The sequence below is a fragment of the Pinus tabuliformis genome, chromosome 1_2, assembly GCF_031772625.1.
Source record: "Pinus tabuliformis cultivar Carrire ecotype Pingquan chromosome 1_2, CPIR1, whole genome shotgun sequence".
Lineage (NCBI taxonomy): Eukaryota > Viridiplantae > Streptophyta > Pinopsida > Pinales > Pinaceae > Pinus > Pinus tabuliformis.
Genome location: NC_142298.1, coordinates 1,201,340,639 through 1,201,366,563, shown reverse-complemented (window position 1 = coordinate 1,201,366,563; position 25,925 = coordinate 1,201,340,639). Strand labels below are relative to the sequence as shown.

At 41.4% G+C, this 25,925-nt stretch overlaps 1 protein-coding gene across 1 annotated transcript; it reads right to left on the bottom strand.

Annotated features, from left to right (window-relative positions):
• Positions 1 to 3,966: 3,966 nt before the first annotated feature.
• On the bottom strand, positions 3,967 to 8,441 carry LOC149210562 (uncharacterized). The gene is made up of 3 exons (XM_089398999.1): positions 6,999 to 8,441; positions 5,169 to 6,816; positions 3,967 to 4,331 (listed from the first exon to the last, which is right to left on the bottom strand). Exons 1-3 carry the CDS (start codon positions 8,439 to 8,441, stop codon positions 3,967 to 3,969), a joined length of 3,456 nt encoding a protein of 1,151 aa, XP_089255125.1.
• Between the last annotated feature and the right edge of the window lie 17,484 nt (positions 8,442 to 25,925).

Below are 25,925 nucleotides of genomic sequence, written 5' to 3'. Positions count from 1 at the left end.
TCTCTGTGTATATGTGTTTTATGTGTTATGCTCTCACATTGTTTATCTTCTGTGTTTTAGAATTCGTATGCAGGTAATTTTTGTACGGGGTTAAAACCTACATTTGGTATCAAAGATGTTTTGGCTTCAAGGGGATGCATTTGTTGCTGAGGGGTTTTGCTCGGGCCTGTGGTAGACCCTGTTTACTGGGGGATCTGCGAGATTGTTTCTGGTGGTGAAAGAAGATGGTGAGCAGTGGAAAGATAGAGATCGAGAAATTTAATGGTCAGAGTTTTGAGTTATGAAAACTCAAGATGAAGGATTTGTTGGTGGATAAAGATCAGTGGGTCACGGTAGATCCAGGTAATAAACCAATGGGAGTGTTTGATGAAGAATGGAAGAAGTTGGATCAGAAGGCTAAGAGCACAATACGACAGTGTGTCTCAGATTTAGTATTGTTGAATGTATCAGGGGAAGCTATGATGAAGGCTTTGTGGGACAAGTTAGGGACTTTGTACCAATCTAAGTCTTTGGTGAATAAACTGTTCCTATGGAAAAAGTTGTATAACCCGAGGATGAAAGATGGAGACTCGGGACAGAACATCTAAACGCATTTAATATTGTGGTAAGTCAGTTATTATATGTTGATATTAAAATTTCAGATGAAGATAAGTGCATTAGTTTGTTGTGTTCTCTACCAGATTTGTGGGATAGTCTGGTTATTGCAATAGGTAGCAATGCAACTGCCTTACATTTTGATGAAATAGTCTCATCCTTGCTGACGGAGGAAATGATACGGAAAAATATGGAGAGTGTTAGGCCCCTATACTACTAGTGTAACCCCTTATTGTTATTAATATAACCCACTTATTATATTGATGCACCCATGTAGTGCCCATATTGTTACTATCAAACAATATTGCTAAATCAAACAATATTGCCAGAAATTGAAGAGGAAGGAAAAATCATATTGGAACCTCGAGCAGTCACAGAAACAAGAACCCGACAGCTACGAAATCAATCAATTTCAGAGTATCTCATCAAGTGGAGGAACTTACCCACTGAAGATTCCACATGGGAGGACAAGAATTTTATACAGAAGCATCAAGAACTACTCAAGCGTTGAGGACAACACTTTTTGAAGGAGAGGGGCATGTTAGGCCCCTATACTACTAGTGTAACCCCTTATTGTTATTAGTATAACCCACTTATTATATTGATGTACCCATGTAGTGCCCATATTGTTACTATTGTGCCCCATAGAAGCCCAATATTGTTATTATTGTGCCCTTACATTACTATTGTTTTTTTTTCTAAGTAAATGCTACTTCTATATTAAAAAGAGAAAAGTATGTACAGAGCTGAAGAAATTACAAGGAGGCCTAGGCCAGTCCGCGAACTGAGAAGGCTTGACTATTCTGTCTATCCGCCTTTGTTGGGTACCAAAAACTCCATTCTTTCACATGATTTCTTGAAATTATAGAACCTAGACTCCTACTGACATAGATACTATGGCAAATAACAGGATAGTGCCATGTTACAGTATAAAGAGTAGAGCAAAAAACGCTGGCTGTTATGGCATGAAGCCAGCAACAGTAACTGTAGAGAGCCTGAAAATTGAGGAAATCAGAGAGAGACACTAGATACGAAAACATTAAGACAAAAGACAGAAGATTGCAGACCGAAGTGAACTAAGTATGCTGGCTAGTCGATTCCGTCTGGACGCTGTCACCGTGGCTAGGAGAATCTACCCAGATGACCATCCCGTCTTCAGGATCAGGAGGAGCGTGGGTGCCTGAGACTTCTGCCACAGCATTCAAATCTGGAAATTGCATGATTTCCTGGATGGACAGATCGTTGCCCGAATCCTCCCTATGTTCTGCCGGCTGGGCGAGTACACTTGGAGCAAACATCTCAGAATCGCGGCGTGTTCTGTAGACTTTACCCTCCATATCCCCGACGAAAACATCACTGTCATGAGCTCTGGAGGGGGAACCCGAATTGATGCAGCTAGGGTCCTCCTCCGTTATGAAAACAGAGAAATTCACCACTACCTCTGGGCGAACCAGGCGACTTGGGAATCGAAAATGGAAGGACTGATAAGTTCCCTGTGGGAGCCAACATTCCTGCTCAGAATTGTCTGTGTTAGAAGGAGAAGGGGGCGCTTCATTGACAGGAGAAATGGGCTGCACACTGCCCCTTTCCGAGCTAACTCTCACGCCGGATCTTCCCCCTCTTCTGGGGATGCCTCTATCCCGCGGCATTTTGCCAAAAACTTGAGAGCCAACTTCACTGTAATGCCCAAGTTTATGAAACTGCCATCGATGAGCTAGATATCGGTTACTAGTCTCAATTAATAGGAGAATGACCATAATTTCTGCGTGTGAGAGGCTTTTGGCGCCTCCCCTACTCTCCTTAGAACTCTGCGCCCACATACCAGGCATAAATGCCTCACCACTCCTCTTCTGTGTTCGCCTGAAGGCAGTGTCCCGTCAGTTCTGTGTTGAAGTTAATGCTGCCGTCCTGCAGCTTAAAAACTTAATATAACCACCGCCCTCCACGCGCATGGGCTGGCTCCTCCTTCTGCTTCCATGTGGCTGTATCATGGGGCTCTTAATTACAAGTGTGGACACCCGCATCCGGGTGCATATCCTTAATCAGAGATGTTTCCTGATTGATCATATCATGCAGTCTATCTATCTGTTCTTTAGAAGGAAGGCTATCAATGGTTCCTTCATAGTGAATTTCTTTTGCTTCCACTCCGAGATTGGCTAAGAGATCCGCCATCTTGTTTCCTTCGCGTCTTGTGTGCTTGAAGGTAATGGCGTGATGCTGTGAGAGCCAATGAGTTATTAACTCCAACCTCTGGGACAATCGCCAACTGCTACTTAATTTATGAACAGGCGATCCATTCTGGAGCTTTGTGGCTGTTCGGATGAGGATCTGCGAATCTCCCTCAATAATCAGGGGAAAGAAGTTTCTGGTGTGCGCCATTCTGAGACCTCGCCAAAGTCCTTCTAATTCTGCGGAGTTGTTAGTGTCCCAGCCTATAGTTCCCATGAAGATACCTAGAGGGTGCCCCTTGTAGTTCCTGAAAACACCTCCATAACCCGCTTGCCCAGGGTTGCCTTTAGAAGCGCCGTCAAAATTGAGTTGAATCATGCCTGCTGGGGGTGGGTTCCAAGAACCTGAATCCTTTCTGCTGCTTGCTGGATGTGTATCAGTAGGTGGGGGGTAATGCAAGTTCATTTGCCAATTATCCCAAATCGCTTTTTCCTGAGGAAGAGTGGGGAAATCTTCGGGTTTCCAATCTTTGAGAGAGAGAGTTTCCATAACATTTTGATGGAAAAGGGTCCAAAGTTTCTCCAATGGCATTGTTTGATCTTTGAAAATCCTCTTATTACGTTCTTTCCATAAATTCCACATCAGGAGCCCCGGAAGGAGTATCCATAATGCATTGAGAATAGGGCTTTGGAATGGGCCAGGAGTTCCTTTGTTAATGGTGCCTTTGAGATCATGGTGTGTCCTTCTTTCTTTTTGACATCTGAAAGCAATTTTCTCCCATAATGTATTTCCAGTTGGACAATTTTGCATTAGATGAAGAGCTGATTCTTCCTCCCTTCGACACATAAAGCAAATGGAAGGTCCTGAGAAACTTCTCTTTCTGAGATTATCCCAGGTGAGGATGCGGTTATGGCATAGAAGCCAGAGGAAGGTAGAAACCTTCGGCCAGTTCAATATATGCCAGACTTTGTCCCATAAGCTGTCTTTATGTGTTTGGTCCTGTGTAATTATGCTGTAAGCCTCCTTGGTGGAAAAAACTCCTTTTTCTTTATAGCCCCATCTGAGAATATCCAGATCAGCCGAGATTCTTATCTGCCTTTTTTGAAGCTCAGTTTTGAGTAGCTGCTGGATAGGTTCATCACTATGCGGGAGGAGTAGAGTTGTGTCTTTCCATTGACGGTGTTCCTGTGTAGCGTCAGCAATCTAGCATTGGTGAACTTTGGCCTCCTGGAGAGCTCCCCGCTCATTTATTGGCAAATCCTGAAGAATGTCCTTGAGTTTTGGCATTTGCTGCCATGAGTCTTCCCAGAAGCGGGCCGTATTGCCATTATTAATTTCCCAAAAGCAGTGATTTTGTATGAGGGAATGGTGCTGAATTGCGGCATTCCAGATGACCGAACCTGAGCATATTTCAGTCATGCGCAATCTTTCCTCCATTGGGTGGTTGCCTGCATACTTGGCAGTCCAGAGAGAAGCCCAGGGGGTATTGGGATAAGCCAACCAACACCACCAGATTTTCGCTCCCATAGCTTGATTACTGTGATCAGGATCTCTGAGGCCTATCCCTCCTGCATACTTTGGCAGACACACTTTTTCCCATTTAAGAAGAGCCCATTTTCTGTTTTGACCTGAACCTCCCCACAAAAATCTCCTTTGAAGGTTCCTGATTTCCTTAAGGACCCATTTGGGGGCAGCGAGGATGGAGAAGAGGTATAAAGGCATTGATTGTAGCACCGATTTTGTAAGAATTATTCTTCCTTCCATATTCAGGGATCGATTGGTCCAGAGGAACAGACGAGCTTCAAGCTTTTCTAAGAGATGCTTCTAGGAAGAATGCTTGAGGGCAGAACTCATCAGCGGGGCTCCAAGGTATTTGGAAGGCAGAATAGCTGAAGGGAAGCCTAGAATATGCTTAATGGCTTTTTGGGTGGTAGCGGGGGTGTGGAAGAAAAAAATTTGGGATTTGATTCGATTGATGAGAGCGCCGGAGGCATCAGAGAAGTTGTTAAGGATAGATTTGATATGGCGAGCTTCTTGGACAGAGGGATGGGCGTATAGCATATTGTCATCTACGAATTGCTGATTGGTATGACCCAGAGAGTTGTGAAAGGCAAGCCCCTTTAATCTTCTATGAAGCTTTGCCGCTTTGATGCTTCTACCTAAACCTTCAGCCATGATAATGAAGAGAAAGGGTGATAGGGGGTCACCCTGCCTAATTCCTCTTGAAGGTCGAAAAGTGGCTCAGGGGATACCATTGATGAGAACAGAGAAAAAAGCAGAGGATATTAAGCTGTAGATCCATCGGACCCAGGAGGGAGCGAAACCAAATGCAGTTAGAATTTTATGAATGTAAACCCAACTGAGGCTATCAAAAGCCTTGGAAAGATCCAATTTGAGCAACATACCTGGTTTCTTGGTCACTTTAAGGGAATGGATCAACTCATGGGTGAGTATAATGCCATCTGTTATTTGACACCCTTCGACATATCCCGATTGTTCCGGAGATATGATGAAAGGAAGGAGCGGTTTGAGCCGGTTGGCTATGACCTTTGAAGTGATTTTGTATATCATGTTGCACAGTGCTATAGGTCTGTATTTGTCCGGGGAGTTTGAGCGTTCTTCTTTAGGGACTAGAGCGATAAATGTGGAATTTAGTCCCGGATACATCCATCTGAGAGCTCTTGATTCCTCTACCACCTGCCACACTTCCGTACTGATCATGTCCCAAAATTTGTGGAAGAAGTTTGCTGTAAAGCCATCCGGTCCAGGAGCTTTACCTTCCTTCATTTGCTTCACCGCTTCTTCTACTTCCTGCGGAGTGATAGGTTTGATTAGCAGGCTGTTGTGTTCCTCCGTTATGACCTTGGGTATGTTCTGTGCTATTTTGTTGATTGCCGGAATTCTGTTGATGTCGGGCTCTTGAAGGGCTTTTTTGAAATAGCTCGTGAATTCTTTCTCTATGCCCTCATGTGTTTCGAATCGCTCTCCTTGCTCATTGTTGACATGTGTGATTTGGTTAATCATTCGCCTTTGGACAGTGGTCTTGTGGAAAAATTTCGTGTTCTTTTCCCCCTCTTTGAGCCATCGTATTCTGGATTTCTGCCTCCATAGAATTTCCTCCTGCTTGGCGCGTTCCAGAATTTTTGATTCAATATCTTGCTCCTGTCTGGAAAGTTCCTCTGTACGACCCTCAGTAATGATGGTTTGTTGAATTTTCTTCATTTCAGTATTGAGGATGGCTTGGTCTTCAAATATATTACCAAAGGTTCTGTGGTTCCATTTTTTGATGGCTTGTTTGAGATTTTTTAATTTTTGTTGGAATATCGCCATCTTTGTGCCTTCAGTAATATTGAGACTTTTCCAGGTTGTTCTGATCATCTGTTCGAATTCTGGGTGAGCAAACCAGAATTCCTCAAAGCGGAATGGACGTCTAATATTCTGTCCTGGCCTGCTCCACTGCAGCTCGATAGGCCAATGATCCGACCCGGAGTACGGGAGGATGGAAGCTGTGAATTCTCCACCTGCTTGGGAAGCATTGTCTGAAATTAAAAAGCGATCAAGGCGTGAAGCGATTTGATGAATACCTGTTCTTTTGTTTTTCCATGTGAAGAGGCCATTGTTCGTTGGGATGTCCATGAGCCAGTTGTTATTGATGTAATTCTTTAGAAGGCCGTCATCAGCATTTGTATTGTTTCTGCCTCCTTTTTTTTCCGTCATATTGGAAATCATGTTAAAATAACCACCCGAAATCCAAAGTGGGAGAGATCTATCCTTATTGAGGTCTGATAGAGTGTTAAGCATTTGATTTTTCTGAGCTGTCTCCTGAGGGAAATACACATTTGTTAATAATCCATGGGCATTCGTACCTGAGAGATGGAATGTTGCTTGAAGAAAGTTTTTATTTGCTTGTATATTGCTGAGAGTGATGATCCGGGCGTCCCATAAAATGGCTAAGCCTCCTGAGGCACCTTGTGCATCTACTGGTGTAACCAGCCCCCCTGGCCAGGCTTTTACGGCTATTTTTTCCAGTACTACGGAGCTGCATTTCGTCTCCTGCAAAAAGAGGATGCTAGGTTTTTCTTGCTTTAACATGTTTTTTAAGATTCTTCCTTTACTGGGGCTATTAAGCCCTCTAATATTCCAAGATATGAGCTTCATTGAGAAGGGTGGGGGTTTTTTGCAAAATACTTTGACAATTTGGCATATTGCCCTAATTCTACCAGAATTTCTCCTACCTGGATTGTTCGTTCTAGGGTAGTTTTCCTTCCCCTTTTTTTGCTGTCTTTGGTGATGAATTTGCCATCCCAAGGACTCCCAATTTGGACTCCTAGAGAGTACTTTTTCTGCGCTCTACCAAGCACTTCCACTAAATTGTCAACCTCTTTTTCCGGGATTTGCTCAAAGTTTTTTGTTCTACATGCTTCCTCCAGCCCTGTGATATCCAGCTCCCCTATGTCCAGGGGTGTTTGATCTTCATCCATGATTTGGGGAGACTGAGGAATGTCTTCATTTCTAATCAAGGCTTTCCCATCTGACTGGGGGGTTTCCGTATCCATTTTCTCAATGTGCGTTGATATGCTTTGACTTGGCTCCGCTCTGTTCTTTTGACTGGCGTTCTTTTGTCCTCCTTGCATAGACGTTTCTCCCTCTTGCTGGTACTGGAGATCTTCTTCCGTTTCCCGGTCTTCTTCCGATCCTCTCACATCCGATTTGTTTAGAGCTTCAAATCGATTGCTCATTGGTATCTTATTGTTTAGATGTGCCTTGGGTATGTTGTTGGTCTTTCGGTTTCCTCTTCTTCTGTTGGCGACTTTTGTGAATCCATCAGTGGATTGGGGATTCGGTTTATCTGGAGAGGATGGAGTTTTGTTGAGAGGACAGTCTCGATAAAGATGTCCAATGTCATGGCATCGCCTGCATCGAAAAGGGACCTGTTCATAATCTATAACTTGAACCCATTCTGAATCTTCATGAAAGAAGCTTACCGAATCTGGTAAAGGCTGTTTGAGATCCATATAGACACAAAGCCTAGCATATGAGGTGTGTTTACAGAGTCTTGTCTCCTCTGCAACCTTAACAAATTCACCAATAGCATTTCCTATTTCCTTTAGAGAGGTTTCCTCCCAATATTCCAAAGGCAAAGAGTAAAGCCTTATCCACACTGGCGCATAGCTTAGATCTTCCTTGTCTGGGTTGAACCTTTCCACCCATCCCTTGAGAAACAGGCCGGCTGAGTTGAAGAAATATGGGCCTCCCTCCAGGATTCTGGTTCTGTCCTCTAGGCAGTTAAAGACAGCAGTGAAAAAGCCCTTTGCTCCTAGGTGCAGAGATATATCTCCTTTTGGACGCCAGACCGCACCGATCCAAGCTCTTAGAGCGCGCTCTGTTGGCCAGATCCCTATGAACTTGCCAATCAATGCATGATCCCGCATGTATTGTATTCGGGCGTTGATTCTTTCACTGGGAAAGAAAACCTTAGGTCTATTTGTAGCTACAGGTTTACAGGTGGAGGAACTTACTTTCTGTCTGACCTCTGTCTCGGATTCTTGATGCATTTGCTGATGATTATTCGCAGGTCCATTGCTTTCTCCGTTTGGATTTTCCCAGTCTTCTGCGCGTTGCGACTTCGCATTTGGTGAAGGGGGAGGCTCATGGCCCTCCCCCATTGGGGGAACCATGAGGCCGGTTCGAGTGGGGTTTCCACCGAACCCCCTGTCGTTCTGGTGGTATTGATGAGAGCTGGTTCGACAAGTCTGCCGCCTGCAGGCTCTGTCAAAACCCTACCTTTCTCCCTGACTGCTCCGTCCGCCTACGCCAGAGCTCCCTTACATTACTATTGTTATGTCGGCTCTGATTATGTTATAACCCCTTAGACTCCTATATATAGAAAGGAGGTCTTTTCATTTGTATCATCCAAGAATTGTTCATTTATGTAATGTAAAGGAGGTTTCCCCCTCGAAGAGGCTGAATTATAAGGTGCTGATCTATCTTTTCTATCTTTTCTTGAGCTGGTTTCATAATAGAGAGCCAGAATGGTGATGCCTTGTATATATGAGGACGGTCACATAATAGAAACAAAAATAAGTCATCGAGTGGGAGATACAAATTTAGAGGGAGATCTAAATGTCCAGGAAAACCTGTAAAGGTGGTGTGCTGGAAATGCGGAAAGGAAGGGCACTGCAAAAGGGATTGTAAATCTAAAGCTCCTGACAAAGGAAATGGATCTGATGATGCTCCTTCTGCAGAGGAAAAAACCACCTTAGATGAAGGTGGGGATGTGTACATGCCTTCTTCAAGTACACATGTAGATCATGAGGCATGGTTGATTGACTTAGGTGCATCCTTTCACTTCACTCCCCATAGATAGTGGTTCTATGAGTATGAGAAATATGATGGTGGTGATGTATTCTTAGGGGATGACAGGAAGGCTAGAATTGTTGGTGATGGAAAAGTAAAGTTGAAGTTGCAAGGTGGAAGGGTTAGAACACTTCCGGGTGTTTTTCATATTCCTACATTAGCCAGAAATCTGATTTCCATAAGCAAGCTGGATGATGCAGGTGTAAAAACAGTGTTCAAGAAGGATACCTACAAAATGGTTCGGGGATCACTGGTATTGATGTGGGCAATTTGGATTGGAACTCTGTATAAGCTGAAAAGTAGCACTGTTATTGATGGGTGTAATGGTTCTATGGTTCCTGAAAGTGGAGTAGAAAATCCAGTCGTCTCTAGAAAGAAGATCATGCTGTGGCATTGAAGGCTTGGAAATAATGGAGAGAAGGGCCTTAGGATACTTCATGGTAAAGGTATGGTAGAAGGTATGAGTAATAGCTCTCTAGATTTTTATTTCTGTGAAAATTGTGTATATGGGAAGTAGAATCGGGTGAGTTTCCTCTCTAGTGGTAAGAGGGCGAAACATATATTAGAACTTGTGCACAATGATGTGTTTGGACCTGTGAAGGTTCCATCACTACGTAAGTTTGTGTAATATGTATCATTTATAGATGACTTCTCATGGAATACATGTATATATTTCCTTAAGAAGAAATCTAAATAATTTAAGGCTCTAGTGGAAAACCAGATAGAGAAGAAGATAAAGGTGTTGAGGACAGATAACGGTGGACAGTTTTGCAGCAAGGAAATTGAAGAATTCTGTAAGAAGTGTGGTATAGCACATTAGAAGACTACTCGACACACACTTGAGAAAAATGGAGTTGCAGAAAGAATGAACAAGATGTTGATGGAAAGGGAAAGAAGCACGCTCAGTGGTGCTGAGTTAGGACAAGAATTCTGGCCCGAGGAGGTGGAGAGAGCATTTTACCTGGTCAACAAGTCACCTTCATTAGCGTTGGAGGATAAGACTCCACAAGAGGTATGGACTGGTAAGAAACCCTCTATTTCACATCTGAGGGTATTTGGATGTGATGCATATGTACATGTTCCAAGGGAGAAAAGAACCAAGTTGGATAGTAAATCTAAAAAGTGCATCTTTATTGGGTATAAGGATGGTGTAAAGGGTTATAAGCTTTGGAACCCAGTAACAAGGAAGGTTGAGTACAACTGAGATGTTGATACAGGTGGATCTTGGTGGCCACCTGCCAAGTCCACCTGGACCCCCACCATTGTTTCTCTCGGCATTTTCAGTTTCCTTAATTGTAGCACAACTTACTATTTTTAACAGTTTTTCGGGTACTGAACTTCCGGAGCCGTTTTGAGGCCCTAAACGACGTTTTTTTGGGAAATCTGGGGCAACATCGGTCCATGGAACGATGTTGTCTCCCAAAGTGGTAGTGCTCGGGTAAATATTTCTAACGAGCTATTGTACATGTCAAACGGAGATCGTATGCCAAAGTTACGATCCCGGGAAGTTGATGTACCAATTTACCCAAACGGGGCCCATAGTTTGGCATTTCATCTTCTAGGGTCAGGTTTTGGAATTTTAAGGGTTTTCCATTGTTTCTCAACAATAAATAGGCCTTCGAGCCTCATTGTAAGACAGTTCAGAGGCATGTAGCCACCACATCTCTTCTCAGAGATAAGCTACCATCGCCCTAGCTGGTCTATTTCCATTACTGTTTGTAAGCATATTTCAGTATCTTACATTAATGAAGTGAAGTATTATTTCCGCTGCATATCTATGTTTATGGTTATGTCTGTGTTTTATTGCATTCCTGTTTAAATCCAAATCAGTGGTATCAGAGGGGTCTGCTTTTTCTTTGTTTTTCTTTGCATGTCCCCAACGAGGTCGGGATATAAGGAGTTAGGGCTTGAACTGGTCGAACCTTTGTAAGACCAGCCTCGCAAATCCCGACGGCCTCCCATGGCAGATGAGGAGAAAGACGAGGGGGCAGGAGATCCTATCAAAATCTTGCTCGAAGAAGCCCTCGAGCGACAACGGAACGCGATGATGGACAGCTTTGCCCATATCCTTCAGCGGCTACCCAGGAGCGACGCATCGGCTTCCAGCAGCTACTCTGGAAACGCCACGCCCTTTAGGGTACAAGTTAATTTTGAAATCCCCATATTTGAGGGCCAGATAGACGCAGATGCCGTAGATAAATGGTTAAATCTACTGGACGGTTATTTTTCTGTTCATGAATTTTCAAGTTGGGAAAAGATTATTTTCACTCTTCTCAAAGCAGCCCCCCACGTCAAGGACTGGTGGGAAGCCTACTGCGAGCAGAAGGATGAAAATACTGGCTCACTATTTTCAGCAGCACCCACCTGGGATTCATTCCAAGATGCCATCAAGGAGCAGTACTACCATGTCGGGAGCTATGAGGATGAATACATAAAATGGACCACGTTGCGACAGGGAAGGGACCAAGACGTGCCGAACTTCACCAATATTTTCCATACCCTTCGCACAAAGTTGGGTATCAAGGATACAGAGCAGCATTTGATACTCAAATACACATAAGTACATCCAGGAAGAAATACAATTCCTGAACATCTCCTCTCTCGGCACAACGTACCGATATGTCGTCAAGGTCAAGCAGATGTTTAAACAAAAGAAGCGAGACTTTGGATCTGCGAATCTGAAGCAAGGGAAAGGTGCCCCTAAAACATAGAACAAAGGACAAAGCCAAGGCGGGGAAGCCCAAGACAACCCGCCAAAGCTACAGGCAAAGAACAACGCTGTGAAGACGAAAAAGGACACGGGAAAATGGTGTGAGCTCCATAACAGCTCCACTCACAACACCACTGAGTGTCGGGCCAAGCAGTCACTGGTGGCTGAGCTAAAGGTTCCAGAATCAGATGCATGTTCCGACTCTGAGTCAGAATCCGACAAGGGGAATGAAAAAGGGAAGCAGATCATTGACGTGAATCCCAACGCCACTGTTGCTACCGCCAAGATCCGGAAAAATGAACCCGAAGATCCAGAGGAGGAGGAGCATCTCTTCCACTCCCAGATGTGGGTAAAGGGTTCCCCACTACAGTTCATTGTCGATAGCAGGAGCCAAAAGAACCTCATTTCGGCAGAGGTCGTGAAGCGGTTGGGCTTACCGACCATAGCACATCCACAACCATACACCATCGGGTGGCTTCACCAAGGACTGGATCTTCGCGTGAGCCAACAGTGTCACCTTCCGTACAACATCAAGCCCTTCACAGATGAGGTATTATGTGACATTGCTCCCCTTGAAGTTTGTGATGTATTATTAGGACAACCATACTTGTGGAAGTGACATGCTGTGTATGAATCAAGGCCCCAGGTTGTTATTGTTACATTGGGGAATAGGTTGTACAGGATACCAGAGGTAGCACCGCCTACCGCCATCTCTTTGATTACTGTAAAACAATGCAGTAAGCTCATTTCCAAGACTGGGAAATTTGTTTTCCTGATGATACGCCCTCAAGGAAAGAAGAATATGGTGGCCACGACCTCCAGACATGACCCCTCCGTACGACAACTACAGATGGATAAGGTTGTGAAGGACTACGAGGAAATCTTCACCTCCCCTGCAGGGGTTCCTCTACACTGTCAGGTCAAGCACTCCATCGATCTAACCCCAAGTGCGCCGCTACCCAACGGACCAATTTATCAGCGCTCTGTTCTAGAGAACAATGAAATCAAGAGGCAGATTTAGGAGCTGCTGTAGAAGGGTCACATCCGTCCGAGTTCATCGCCTTGTGGGAGCCCGATCGTGTTGGTACAGAAGAAGGATGGGACTTGGAGACTCTGTATTGACTATCAGGCACTGAACAAGATCATTTTCCGTAATAGGTACCCGATCCCACGGATTGATGAACTCTTGGACCAACTAAAGGGGGCAAATTATTTCAACAAGATTGAGCTGAAGTGAGGATATCACCAGGTACCAATCGAACCCTCTGATGTGTGGAAGACTTCCTTCAAAGCTAAGGAGGGCCTCTTCGAATGGTTGGTTATGCCTTTCGGATTGACGAATGCTCCTTCAACCTTCATGAGGCTAATGGATGACATCTTGCAGTTGTTCACCAATTCATTTGTAGTGGTATACTTGGATGACATTCTGATCTTCAGCCAGAGTTGGAAGAGAACCTCCACCACATCTGACAGGCTCTTCAAACACTGCGGCAACAAAATCTATGTGCCAATTTGGAGAAATGCACTTTTGGCATGACCCAGGTTCAGTATCTGGGATACATTATTGATGAACAAGAGGTGCATGTGGATCCGGCGAAGATCCAAGTCATTCAGTATTGGCCATCTCCGACCACTCTGATAGAGCTCCGCAACTTTCTAGGTCTTGCCAACTTCTACCACAGGTTCGTGTTGGGGTTTTCTCATATCACTTGGCCCTTGAGTCAAGTCACCAAGGGAGGAGCAAAAGCAAAATTCTTTTGGTCTGAATCTCAACAGAAGGCATTCATGGAGTTGAAATATCGTCTTTGCACAACACCAGTTCTCGCGTTACCAGATTTACAACAACCATTTGAGGTCGAGACAGATGCCTCTGACTATGCTATTGGGGCAGTCCTTACTCAACACGGGCATCCAGTGGCATATCATAGTGAAAGTATCACACTTATGATAAAGAGATGTATTCCATTGTGCAGGCCCGCCGACAATGGAATCATTACATTTTGGGGAAGGAAACAGTCATCCACACAGACCACCGACCCCTGCAGTTCATACAGACCCAAGGGAAATTACAGAATTATCGCCATCAGAAGTGGTCTACATATCTGCAACAATTCCATTTGAATATCAAGTATAAGAAGGGTGGCACCAATAATGTTTCATATTACCTCATTCGACCACCAATCATGGCGTTAACCACTGTGCTCAACTCTTGTGGGCACGAGACTTCTAATTGGCCACTTCTCTACAAAAGTGACCCAGAATTTTGCCACACATATCAGACACTCTTGGGGGGTCGACATGTTCCAGATTTTCACCTCCAAGATGCCTTTTTATGCCACCTGGGTCACCTTTGTGTTCCTTCAAGCGAGCATGCCAAGATGATTTGGGAAGAACACTACAGTCGGGTTGCTGGGCATTTCAGGGTCGAGAAAACGGTGGCAGTACTGCAAAATTATTTCTATTGGCAAAATCTTCAACAGGATGTTGGAAAGTACATCAGATCATGTACTGCCTGTGCCATTGCCAAAGCAACCATCAAGAAGCAAGGCCTCTATACCCCGCTGCCTACCCCTAATGGACCTTGGGAATCCATCTCCATGGATTACATGTCAGACCTTCCTTCCACTAAGCATGGAAATGATTGTGTTTTTGTGGTCGTCAACAGGTTCTCCAAGATGGCCATTATGGTGGCCTGCAAGAAGAATATCACAGCAGAAGCCACTGCTAAACTCTTCTTTGAACGAGTGTGGGTGTACTTTGGGATCCCACAGTCTATCATCTCAGGTTGGGACAGTCAGTTCCTCAGTACATTTTGGTCTAGTCTCTGGTCAATGCTGGACACCAAACTCACTAAGTCCACAGCCTTCCATCCTCAAAATGATGGCTAGACAGAGGTTGTCAATCGGATGATTGTACACATTCTGCACATGTACAACTCAAAGCATCCATGCACATGGGATGAGAGCCTCCCCTATTTTCAACACAGCTACAACTGAGCTCTTCACAGCTCGACTGGCCACAGTCCTTTTCAGGTGGGCTTGGGATTCCAGCCACTATGCCCCATTGACGTGGCCATGCCACTTGCAGCTACTCACACAGATTCGGCTCATGTCCAGTCCGAAATAGATAAGGCAACTAGCTTCATTGAGAACATCCAACATATTCGCTAGCAGGTCCATGACATTCTAGAGAAATCAAATGCCAAGTACAAGCAGAGACATGATCAACATCGGGTGCCACACAAGTTTTAGGTGGGCGACAAAGTTTGGTTGCATTTGCAAAAGGAACACCTTACTGGAGCCTATCGAAAACTAAGACCACTCAAATATGGTCCTTACACCATTACTAAGGTTGTAGGGGACAATTCATTTGAGCTCAACATTCCCCCATTCCTTAGCCTACACCCAATATTCAATGTGGACTGCCTTCGGCCATACTTTCCACCATTGCTAGACAAATCCGACATTGCAGAACAGCTCACACCCACAGAATTAAATCCATATTGTATGGAACAGGCTACAATTGATCGGATCATGGACACACAAATCAAGAAAACTCACCAACAAAATACCCAACTGTATCGAGTTGTCAAAGCAGGCCAACTCCTTCACCAGGGAAAGTGGCTCACTAGGGACCAAGTTCAGCAAACGTTTCCTCATCTCATGGAGGAACTCAACGCAATGGGGACCATTGCTTCCTAAGGGGGGAGGAATGATCCAGGTGGGTCTTGGTGGCCACTTGCCAAGTCCACCTCGACCCCCACCATTGTTTCTCTCGTCATTTTCAGTTTCCTTAATTGTAGCACAACTTACTATTTTTAGCAGTTTTTTGGGTCCTCAACTTCCGGAGTCGTTTTGAGGCCCTAAACGATGTTTTTTAGGAAATATGGGGAAACATGGGCTCATGGACCGATGTATGCGTCAAACGGAGATCGTATGCCAAAGTTACGACCCCGGGAAGTTGATGTACCAATTTACCCAAACGGGGCCCATAGTTTGGCGTTTCATCTTCTAGGGTTAGGTTTTGCAATGTTAAGGGTTTTCCATTGTTTCTCAACAATAAATAGGCCTTCGAGCCTCATTGTAAGACAGTTCAGAGGCATGTATCCACCACATCTCTTCTCAGAGATAAGCTACCATCGTTCTAGCTGGTTTATTTCCATTACTGTTTGTAAGCATATTTCAGTATCTTACAGTAATGAATTGAAGTATTTTTTTCGCTGCATATCTATTTTTATGGTTATCTCTGTGTTTTATTGCATTCCTGTTTAAATCCAGATCAGATGTGGTGTTCAGAGAGGTGAAAGATGTTATTAAACATGAAGTCCAACCAAAGGAACCTAACAAGATAGAGTTTGAGATTAAGGAGGAAGAATCAAACTCTACAGTAGAGGAGGAATTAGAAGATAAAGAGCCACAAACTCAGGGTGTGAGAAGATCAATGAGAAAGAAGGCAACTAGAATGGTATAGTCCCTTTGCTTTCTGTTCAAATTTTTCTTTGTTTTTTATTGATGATGATCCCAGAATTGTGAAGGAAGCAGTAGATTCATAGGATGGAAAACTCTGGAAAGAGGCCATGGTTGATAAAATGGCATATTTGCACAAAAATGTGGCTTGGGATCTGGTAGAGTTGCTGGCTAGAAGGAAACCCATTGGCAGCAAATGGGTGTTCAGAAAGAAGACAAATGCAGAAGGAAAGGTGGAGAAATACAAAGATCGATTGGTAGCAAAAGTTTATTCCCAGGTGTCAGGAATTGATTTTGGTGATATTTTTTCTCCTATTGCCAAGGTAGCTTCTATTAGATTACTTTTATCTATTGTTGCTGCTTTTGATTTTGAGGTAGAATAGATGGATGTGAAGACATCATTTCTTCATGGGGATTTGGAAGAGGAGATCTACATGAAGCAACCTAAAGGTTTTGCGGTGAATGTTATGAAACCAGCTCATGAAAATATAGAAAATATAGATCAACGTCTTAGAATTCAGCCTCTTCAAGGGGGCAACCTTCTTTACATTACATAAATGAACAATTCTTGGATGATACAAATGACAAGACCTCCTTTCTATATATAGGAGTCTAAGGGATCATAATATAATCAAAGCCGACATAACAATAATAATGTAAGGGCACAATAATAACAATATGGGGACTACATGGGTACAACAATATAATAAGGGGGTTGTACCAATAACAATAAGGGGTTACACTAGTAGTATAGGGGCCTAACATGCCCCTATCCTTCAAAAAGTGTTGTCCTCAATGCTTGAGTAGTTCTTGATGCTTCTGTATAAAATTCTTGTCCTCCCATGTGGAATCTTCAGCAGTTAAGTTCTTCCACTTGATGAGATACTTTGAGATTGATCGATTTCGTAGCTGTCAGTTTCTTGTTTCTGTGACTACTCCAGGTTCCAATATGATTTTTCCTTCCTCTTCAAGTTCTGGCAATATTGTTTGAATTGGGATATTTTGCAACTTTTGAATGAGTGGCCACACTTCTTTCTCCTTCTTCCATATATCCCTTGCTTGGTTTACCAAATTTGGTTGGATAATAGAAATAGCACAAAACAATGCTTCCACATCCTCATCCTTTCTTGAGAGTGCATCTGCAACAAATATTTTATTCCCTTTTCTGTAGATGATGTCAAAGTCATAACCCAACATATTTGTGACCCATTTTTTCTATTCTTCTAAATATAGTATTTGTTCTAAAAATTATTTAAGACTATCATGATCCATTTTTACCTTGAAGTGTCTTCCCATTGGGTAAGGTCGACATTTCTTAAGTGCATGTAGTATTTCCAACATTTCCTTCTCATAAATAGCTTGCTTGAGATGTAGCCATAAAAATACCCAGTCACCTACATCAAAAAAAATTTCACTGCGATGTTGATCTACCTGTTGTTTCATTCGATTTTGCACCAAAGTGGCATTATCTTTTAAAATTTGGAGAACTTCTTGTTGATGCTCTATGTGATCCTTGAATAGTTGAACCTTTTTATTCTTGATATGTCCTTCTATTTTGAGAGTTTGAGGAGTGGTAATTTTTCCAATGCTTTACAAGATATGGTTGGATTCATTTCTTGACGCTCGATGTGATCTTTCACTTCTTGAACATTTTTCTTCTTGATATGTCCTTCTATCTTGGTAGTTTGAGGAGTGGTAATTCCAGCCAATGCATTACAAGATATGGTTGGATTCATTTCTTCTTTCTCGATGTGGTCTTTCACTTCTTGAACCCTTTTCTTCTTGATATGTCCTTCTATTTTGAGATTTTGAGGAGTGGTAATTCTTTCCAATGCTTTACAAGATATGGTCAGATTCATTTCTTCTTTCTCTGGGGTTGGGTCCTAGCATATATCCTCTTCTTTTGATGTTTCTTGATCCTTTTCTTCCTCATCTTCATACTCTATGTAAAATAATTTCTTCTCAGCACACTTATGAACTTTAGTACATTTTCTATCACAATTGTAACAAAGCCCTTTTTCTCTTTTTTCTTCCAATTGTTGTGGTGTAAACCTTGTAGGTTGTGGAAGGCTAGGAGAAGAAACACTTCCATAATTATAGTCGTGAGTGGTGGGATTCCTTGTTTCCATAATTTCGATTTCAATTTTTCGTGCCCACCTGAATGGCTTCTCCAATGAATCAAGTTCCCAAAGACGAACCTCATGTTGAATTTTATCCTTTAAAGTACTTATGAAGGCATCAATCCTTTACTTCTTTGGAATATCATTTACCCTTATATTAAATTTTTGAAAGTCCTCAATGTGCTCTGCCATTGAATACTTGTGTTTGAGATTTATCAATTGGCTAAAGAAGGTGTTTCTCTTTGTATCCTCATAATGTGCTACCATTTCCTCCATGAAAATTGACCACGTAACAAGTGGCTTATGAGAACAAAGCCCTTTATACCATAAAAATTGATCCCATTCTAAATATGAAGATGCAATACGTACCTTTTGTAACAGTTTCATGCCATGTAGATAAAAATATTGCTCCATATGTAGTATCCAATTTACCAGATCCTTGCCATAAAACTTCCTCATATCGCCTTTTCTTGATTTTAGGAGCTTAATCTTGAAATGAAAATAACTTTGTAATTTCAGCTCTTCTAGTTTTGAAATTGTAAACTGCAGTAGTCTTCTATGTCCTCTTTCCAATGCCACCAGTCTAATCAAAATTGGATTCTCCAAGAAAGAGTTATGCACAATCTCCCAAGATGACTTGATTATATACCTTTTTAGAAGAGAGAACTTGTATGAAGTTCCACGTGTCACTGTTTTGACCTTTGGATCTGAAAATATACACATGAAACTACAGTCTATCCTCTTTCTGTAAATTTCAATCTGATGCTTAGAGAGACAATTATGACGATTTTCCCAAGGTGACCTGTTTGGAATGTAATTTGAGGGTCTGCAAAAACCCTAACTTACTTAGACTATATCTTTGAAACTATAGTGAGACAAGATCAGACATTTAGAGCCTAGGTTTAGACCACTTTCTTCTCAAATGAGATTTTGTTTTAGCTTATGAAACTTCGTATCAAAAGACTTATAGTGAAAATCCCATGATGACCTATTTTAGTTGAAATTATAGAGCTTGCAAAAACCCCAACTTCCTCATATCATATCTCCAAAAATATAATGAGACAAGCTCTAAAATTGGGGTCCGACGTTCAATACAAGTTCATCTCAAGTGTGTTTTTTTTTTCGCTTTTGAAACATCACCGAAAGAACGTTATAGTGAAAATGAAACGATGACCTATTTGGTGCAACGAAACCCTAGAATCCAAAGCTTTGATACCAAATGTTATGAAACCAACTCACAAAAATATAGAAAAGATAGATCAACGCCTTAGAATTCAGCCTCTTTGAGGGGGAAACCTCCTTTACATTACAAAAATGAACAATTCTTAGATGATACAAATGACAAGGCCTCTTTTCTATATATAGGAGTCTAAGGGGTCATAATATAATCAGAGTCGAAATAACGATAATAATGTAAGGGAACAATAATGACAATAGTGGGCTTCTATGGGGCACATTAATAACAATATGGGGACTACATGGGTACAACAATATAATAAGGGGGTTGTATTAATAACAATAAGGGGTTACACTAGTAGTATAGGGGCCTAACAGTGAAGGGTAAGAAAGAAATGGTATGCAAGTTAAAGAAGTCTTTGTATGGGTTAAAACAATCACCAAGGATGTGGTTTCAGAAATTTGACACATTTATATAGGGACTTGGCTTCACCAGAAGCAAAATAGATTACTGTTTGTATTTTAAATTAATTGGTGACCGTGTTATTTATCTGGTCTTGTATGTGGATGATATGTTGCTGGTTGGGAATGACAAAGAAATTATCTAGGATTTGAAGACCCAATTGTCCTCCAAATTCGACATGAAAGATCTTGGTGCTGCAAACTATATTTTGGGCAGGGAAATTAAAAGAGACCGGGCAAAGAGGAAGCTCTGGTTAAACCAGAGGAAGTATGTCGAGACAATACTGTAGAGGTTTAATATGCAGGATAGTAAATTAGTGAAGGTTCCTATTCCTATAGGTGTGAGGTTATCTGCTGAACAGTGTCTCAAGACACAAGAAGAGGAAGAAGACATGTCCCATGTTCCATATGCAAGTGCAGTTGGTAGCTTGATGCATGCAATGGTCTGTACTAGATAGACATTGCACATGCGGTGGGAGTATTAAGCAAGTTTATGTCGAAAAGGGTAGAATCACTAGACAATAGTGAAGTGGGTTTTCAGGTATTTGCGTGGCACTAGTGATTATGGTTTGTGCTACCAAGGAAGACCAGGATTGGACATAGTGTTGGATATTCGTGGCATTGTTGATGCAGACTAGGCTGGAGATCTGGATCAGAGAAGATCTACAAGTGGGTATGTGTTTAACCTATTTGGAGGTGCAGTTAGTTGGATGAGTAAGAAATAATATGTAGTGGCACTATCAACTACAGAGGTAGAATACATGGCAACCACTCATGCAAGAAAGGAAGCAGTTTGGTTGAAGAGATTATGTTCAAGTATGGGGTTAGTACAAGGAGTTATAAGGATAGACGGTGATAGCCAAAGTGCAATTTTCTTGGCAAAACCCCTGCATATCATTCAAATACAAAGCAAATTGATGTTCAATATCACTTTGTGAGGGCTATGATAGAAGACAAAAATGTGGTGATGGTAAAGGTGGACACTTTGAAGAATATTGTAGATGCATTGACAAAATCTGTGAGCTCTAAGAAGTTGTCTTGGTGTAGAGAAACAATGGGCATTGCAGGGTTGGATAAATTCCTAAGCTCTCTTGTCGCCCCCAGTGGAAAGAAAATAACAAGTGGTAGAATGTTGGGTTGTGTTATATTCTTTCCACGACTAGCCCGTGTATTTAATTGGGGGGTTAGAGAGGGGGCAGAGCCCCCCCTTCGTTGCGCCGATTGCGTAGTAGGGGGGTCATAGGGGGTTTGATGGGTGTGGGTAGCCCCCCTCTATGGGGTCCAGGGCAGCGCCCCAGAAAATTTTGTTTTTGGACCCTATATTAGGTTTTGTGCATGATTTTCACACATGGTTTTGGATGTGATGGCTTTCAGTCCATGGTCTTGGACGTGATGGTTTTTGGTCCATGGTATTGGATGCTTTGGCATGTATAAGTATGTATTGTAACACTGAAAGGAACATAATGAAAAATCAAGTTGGTAGTCCTGGTTTTTGGATCTAGTGGAAAATCTCTATGTATATGTGTTTTATGTGTTATGCTCTCACATTGTTTATTTTCTGCGTTTTAGAATTCGTATGTAGGTAATTTCTATACGGGGTTAAATCCTACAGTCAGCTTGACATTTCTTTGCACCTTTGCTAGATATGCGTTATCAGCTTTAATTTCATTTTTCTTCATCTTTGTCAATGCTTCCAATAACTTCTCATTTTCCCTGTTTGTTATTCAAGGTTCTCCCAAATCTTTAACTAGATTTTTAGAAGAATTTATAGTTGATGTATTTGTTTTTTTCTATACTTCCTATTGTGTTGATGTACATGTAGCTACTAATTGTTCCTTCTCTTTTAACAGAGCCTCTATATCTGCCTCCATTTTCTGAATTTGAGTGTTCTGTTCAACTATTAGTTCAAACCGGTTTTCCTTTTCTATCCCCAAGATAGTTAATTCTTTAGCCTGAGGGTGCTCTGTGGTTGGAAGCTTGAGTTGTTTCCTGAGAGCCTGGATATTTACATCTTTATTTTTAATTATCTCCTCAACTACTTTGATGTTACTAGGATCATATCCTAGTTTTATCACTAAATCCTCCAAAGATTTGGTTCTAGTATCCTTGGCCCAATATGACATTCGATCTATCTTTAGTTGCAAATGCATATTATTCAAGAAGGCTAAAATTTTTAGGAAACCATGGTTGAACTTGTCAGTGTGGAATAGAACATTTCACCTGCCTATTTATGCAAATCAATTTGATCAAATGCATGGAACTTTTTAGTATCAAAAGGTAATATTGAAGCTTTGTAGTCTTCTTCACTTTTTGGGACAGGAACTATGGGTTCCAAGAAGGCTAATTGGAACTGCCCCTTCTCAGTATCAAGTGCAGACAGCAACATTTGCTGAGTATTAACAATTTTATTTTAGAACTCTGCATATGTTGTAGCCTTCAACACTTCATTCTTCTTCTTGATCTCACTGTATCTAGCTAAAATGTTCTGTTGTGTTGGAAACTAATATTTGAAAGACATAGGTGACTCAATTGTCTCCTCAACATATGGGAATGAAGGGGTGGGAATAATTGTCAAAACCATTTTGGTTTTCTCCTATGAGCCCTTTTCTTCTAATTATTCCTCTTGAATATTTATTATATGAGCATCACCTTTAGTATCAATCTTAGTATCAGTCTCTGGCTCCTTTCTCCTCTTGAAAACAAGAAATTCTACAGCTTGAGCTTCTAAATATGTAAGGAATATACTTTCCCTTGGCCTATTGATTTCTTTGGCCTTTGGAATAGGATTTTATAGAGATGATTGACTCACAATTTTCTCTTCAACCTCCTGTAGTGTGTTCTTTGTCCATTGTTCCTAATTGGTGTATTGATCTGTCTCTAGCCTAGGTGTATGTGCATATGGTGCGGTCTTCTGCTCAACTCTTAATCTTGAAATTATCCCTATTAGATCATAAGACCATGTGAAGCTTAGATAAATTTCATTTTCTTTAATATTTCATCCACTTCCTTTGCTATTGATCTAGTATTTACAATATAAGGCCCAACATGTGCCTTCAATTTAAATTGTACCTTCTTTTTACTTGGTACACAATGTAGGTCATCCATATTTAGCATATTTATAATGTATTCCAAGGAAAAATCCTTACTGGTACAAATATTGGTAACCTATAGGGGGAATCTCACACCCATAGATTCAAATATCTGTATAGTTCTGGTAGCGATACCGGTATCCAACTTTAGCTTGTTCTGTAAGATGCAAAACTTTCTTGATCTCTGGTGAAATTCTTAGTATAATATTTCTGCTAAGAAGACATGAGGATTTATGTTAAAACTGATCCACAAAATTGGTGAATGAATAATCTTCTGAATTGCTTTTGCTAAAGAAGTCCATTGGATGACCGATAGTAAGCTTCCTTGCTCATCCATCTTCTGTAACTAGAAATTGAACATGTCTGCTTGATAAAATAGCATCAAATATTCTAAAATTGATTGGTGTTTGAATGCACCTTCAACCTTGAATTTCAAAAATTTCTAATGAATAACATCTAACAAGTATTGACTATAATTGAAAATGAGTGATGGCTTCTAACCACTGAAAATATTGACAAAAAACCTAAGACTATTTAATCTACCCATTGGTTTGTGGGATAACCTAGTAGGCAAGTAACCATGGAAATAACTTGTTTTGACATCTCAAGGACAATAGAAGCAGAGTATGGGGGATTTGTGCAAGGTAATTCAAAATTCTCAGGCAGAAAACATTCAAAAATATGGAATCACTGGGGGAAAGTAATATTTTTGTATATTTCCATGAGTGCATAAGTGGAAAATGGTTGTATAGAAGTTTGAGAATTGATCTGAAGGGCCTGACAAATAGCTTCTGGGGTAATCGAGAATAGGATTTCGTTGTTTTGAGTAATTGTCTCTTTTCTAGCTAGGGAGGTAACCCAGATGACACTAGGTAGGGAATTATGGGAAAATATGGGTCTGGGGAAAGATAAACTGAAGTAAAAATGATTCCCAGATGCTTAAATCATCACTATTATCTAAATACTTATGTTTCACCCAATTATGGAGCTCATACAAATCAAATTCATGTTGATTTTCTACTATCTTACACTGTGTGTGAACTAAAGGAATCTCATTTAAATTGGGAACAGAGGGTAGACTGGAATCTCAACCACCATTTTCTCTTTTCCCTTATGTGACGACATTTCAGATTGTAGAGAGGCCCAAAGGAAATTACCTGATCTATGCTTAATTGGTACTGAAAGAGGATGGCGATTGTAGAAGGCACTGGTGCACTGAACGATCTCTGAGCGTGAACCTACACTGATACAATGAAATGGAAAAGGGAGAAATGTTGGGCAATGCAAGGTTTTTAAAGTGAAAAGGGAAAGAAGACAAATGGCGAAATTACTATTTTTGGAGCATCACCATTAATGATTTTAAATGTTTCCAGGAGATTAATGACCAACGTCTACATGACTGCTGGGGGAGATTAATGACCAATGTCTACATGACTATCAGCAGGAGATTTGGCCAACAATCATGTGACATAAGGTGGTGAGGTGACGTGGAAGATGTGGTGGCATGGTGTGGATGGGCGTGAAGGCATGGTGCGATGTGGTGGCATGGTGCAAGTGGAGTGGGAGCTAATGGAAGTGGGGCTAAATAAAGACAAGAAATGGTTTTTTTTTTGTGGGGGGAGGGGGGTCAGGCAGTAAGAAATAAAGGAGGATAGGCCCCTGAAATGTTTGTGGGGCTGCCATGTAACCAAAGGTAGTTTCAAACAAACTACTTTTCGGACCCCCCCCCCCCCGCAATTAACCTTCGGGAGGTTAGGGGGCTCGAACATCATTCCCTGTTGTTGATTTTGGCAGGGATAATCTCATTCATCCAAAAGCACTATAACTTTATTGCAAAACGAAAAAACATCCTGTCGCTGTTCATTCAACATTTAAAATATATTTTTGCTAAATTAATAAAGATTTAAGGATAAACCAAAAAACCTTACGCGGCATTTTGACTGGCGCGCCCTTTGGGGATTTATTTTTTATTTATTTATTTTTGTATTTCTCTTTTTCCCCTTTATTTTTATTTATTTTTCTATTTTTCTATTTTTCTTTTTCTTCTTTTTCTTTTCTTTTTCTTTTTGTTTTTCTTTTTAACAACTAAACAACTTAAAATGAAAAATAATTTTGCAACATCCCATTGGGATAAATGGCTAGACAATGATACCTTGATCACTATATTTATAGGACCTTAACAGAATGTAGAATCAAATTTTCTACCAGTGCTGACTTTATTGATGAAGTAGAATTAGATTTAGTTCCACTAGATGCATGTGTTGTTTTGATTTGGAATCCCTATATGTATATGCGGGATGGAATCTTCATGCGCAAAGAAAATTGGTAGCAATTTATCAAGGATGGAAAATCCTTCTTCATCAATGCACACAAGGGAAAGTTGAAGATATCACTAGTAAGTTCCAACCAGGCCCAAAAGTTGATTAGTTCCAGCAAGAAATATGTTTTGTTATTTTTAAGGAAAAATCAATCTGTAGAAGAATCCATGAGGGATAAGTCATCCCTAGAGGGGTGCACTAAGGGACATAAAAAAATAACTATAAAATTTTATATAGGAAAATAGGGGTGTGTTTTACGATCCTAAAAGGTTAACACCCAAAAGGGAAGTGGAGCATGAGGTTCAACTATTTCCAAACTCTCCGCTACCAAACATTGGGATGTACAGGAAATCTGTAGATGAGGAAAACAAGGTGAAAAAGAAGTTGCAAAAACTACTAGAACAAGGTGTCTTTTGAGCAAGTACCTCACCATGTGGGTCACCCATCATAATTCTCCCAAAGCT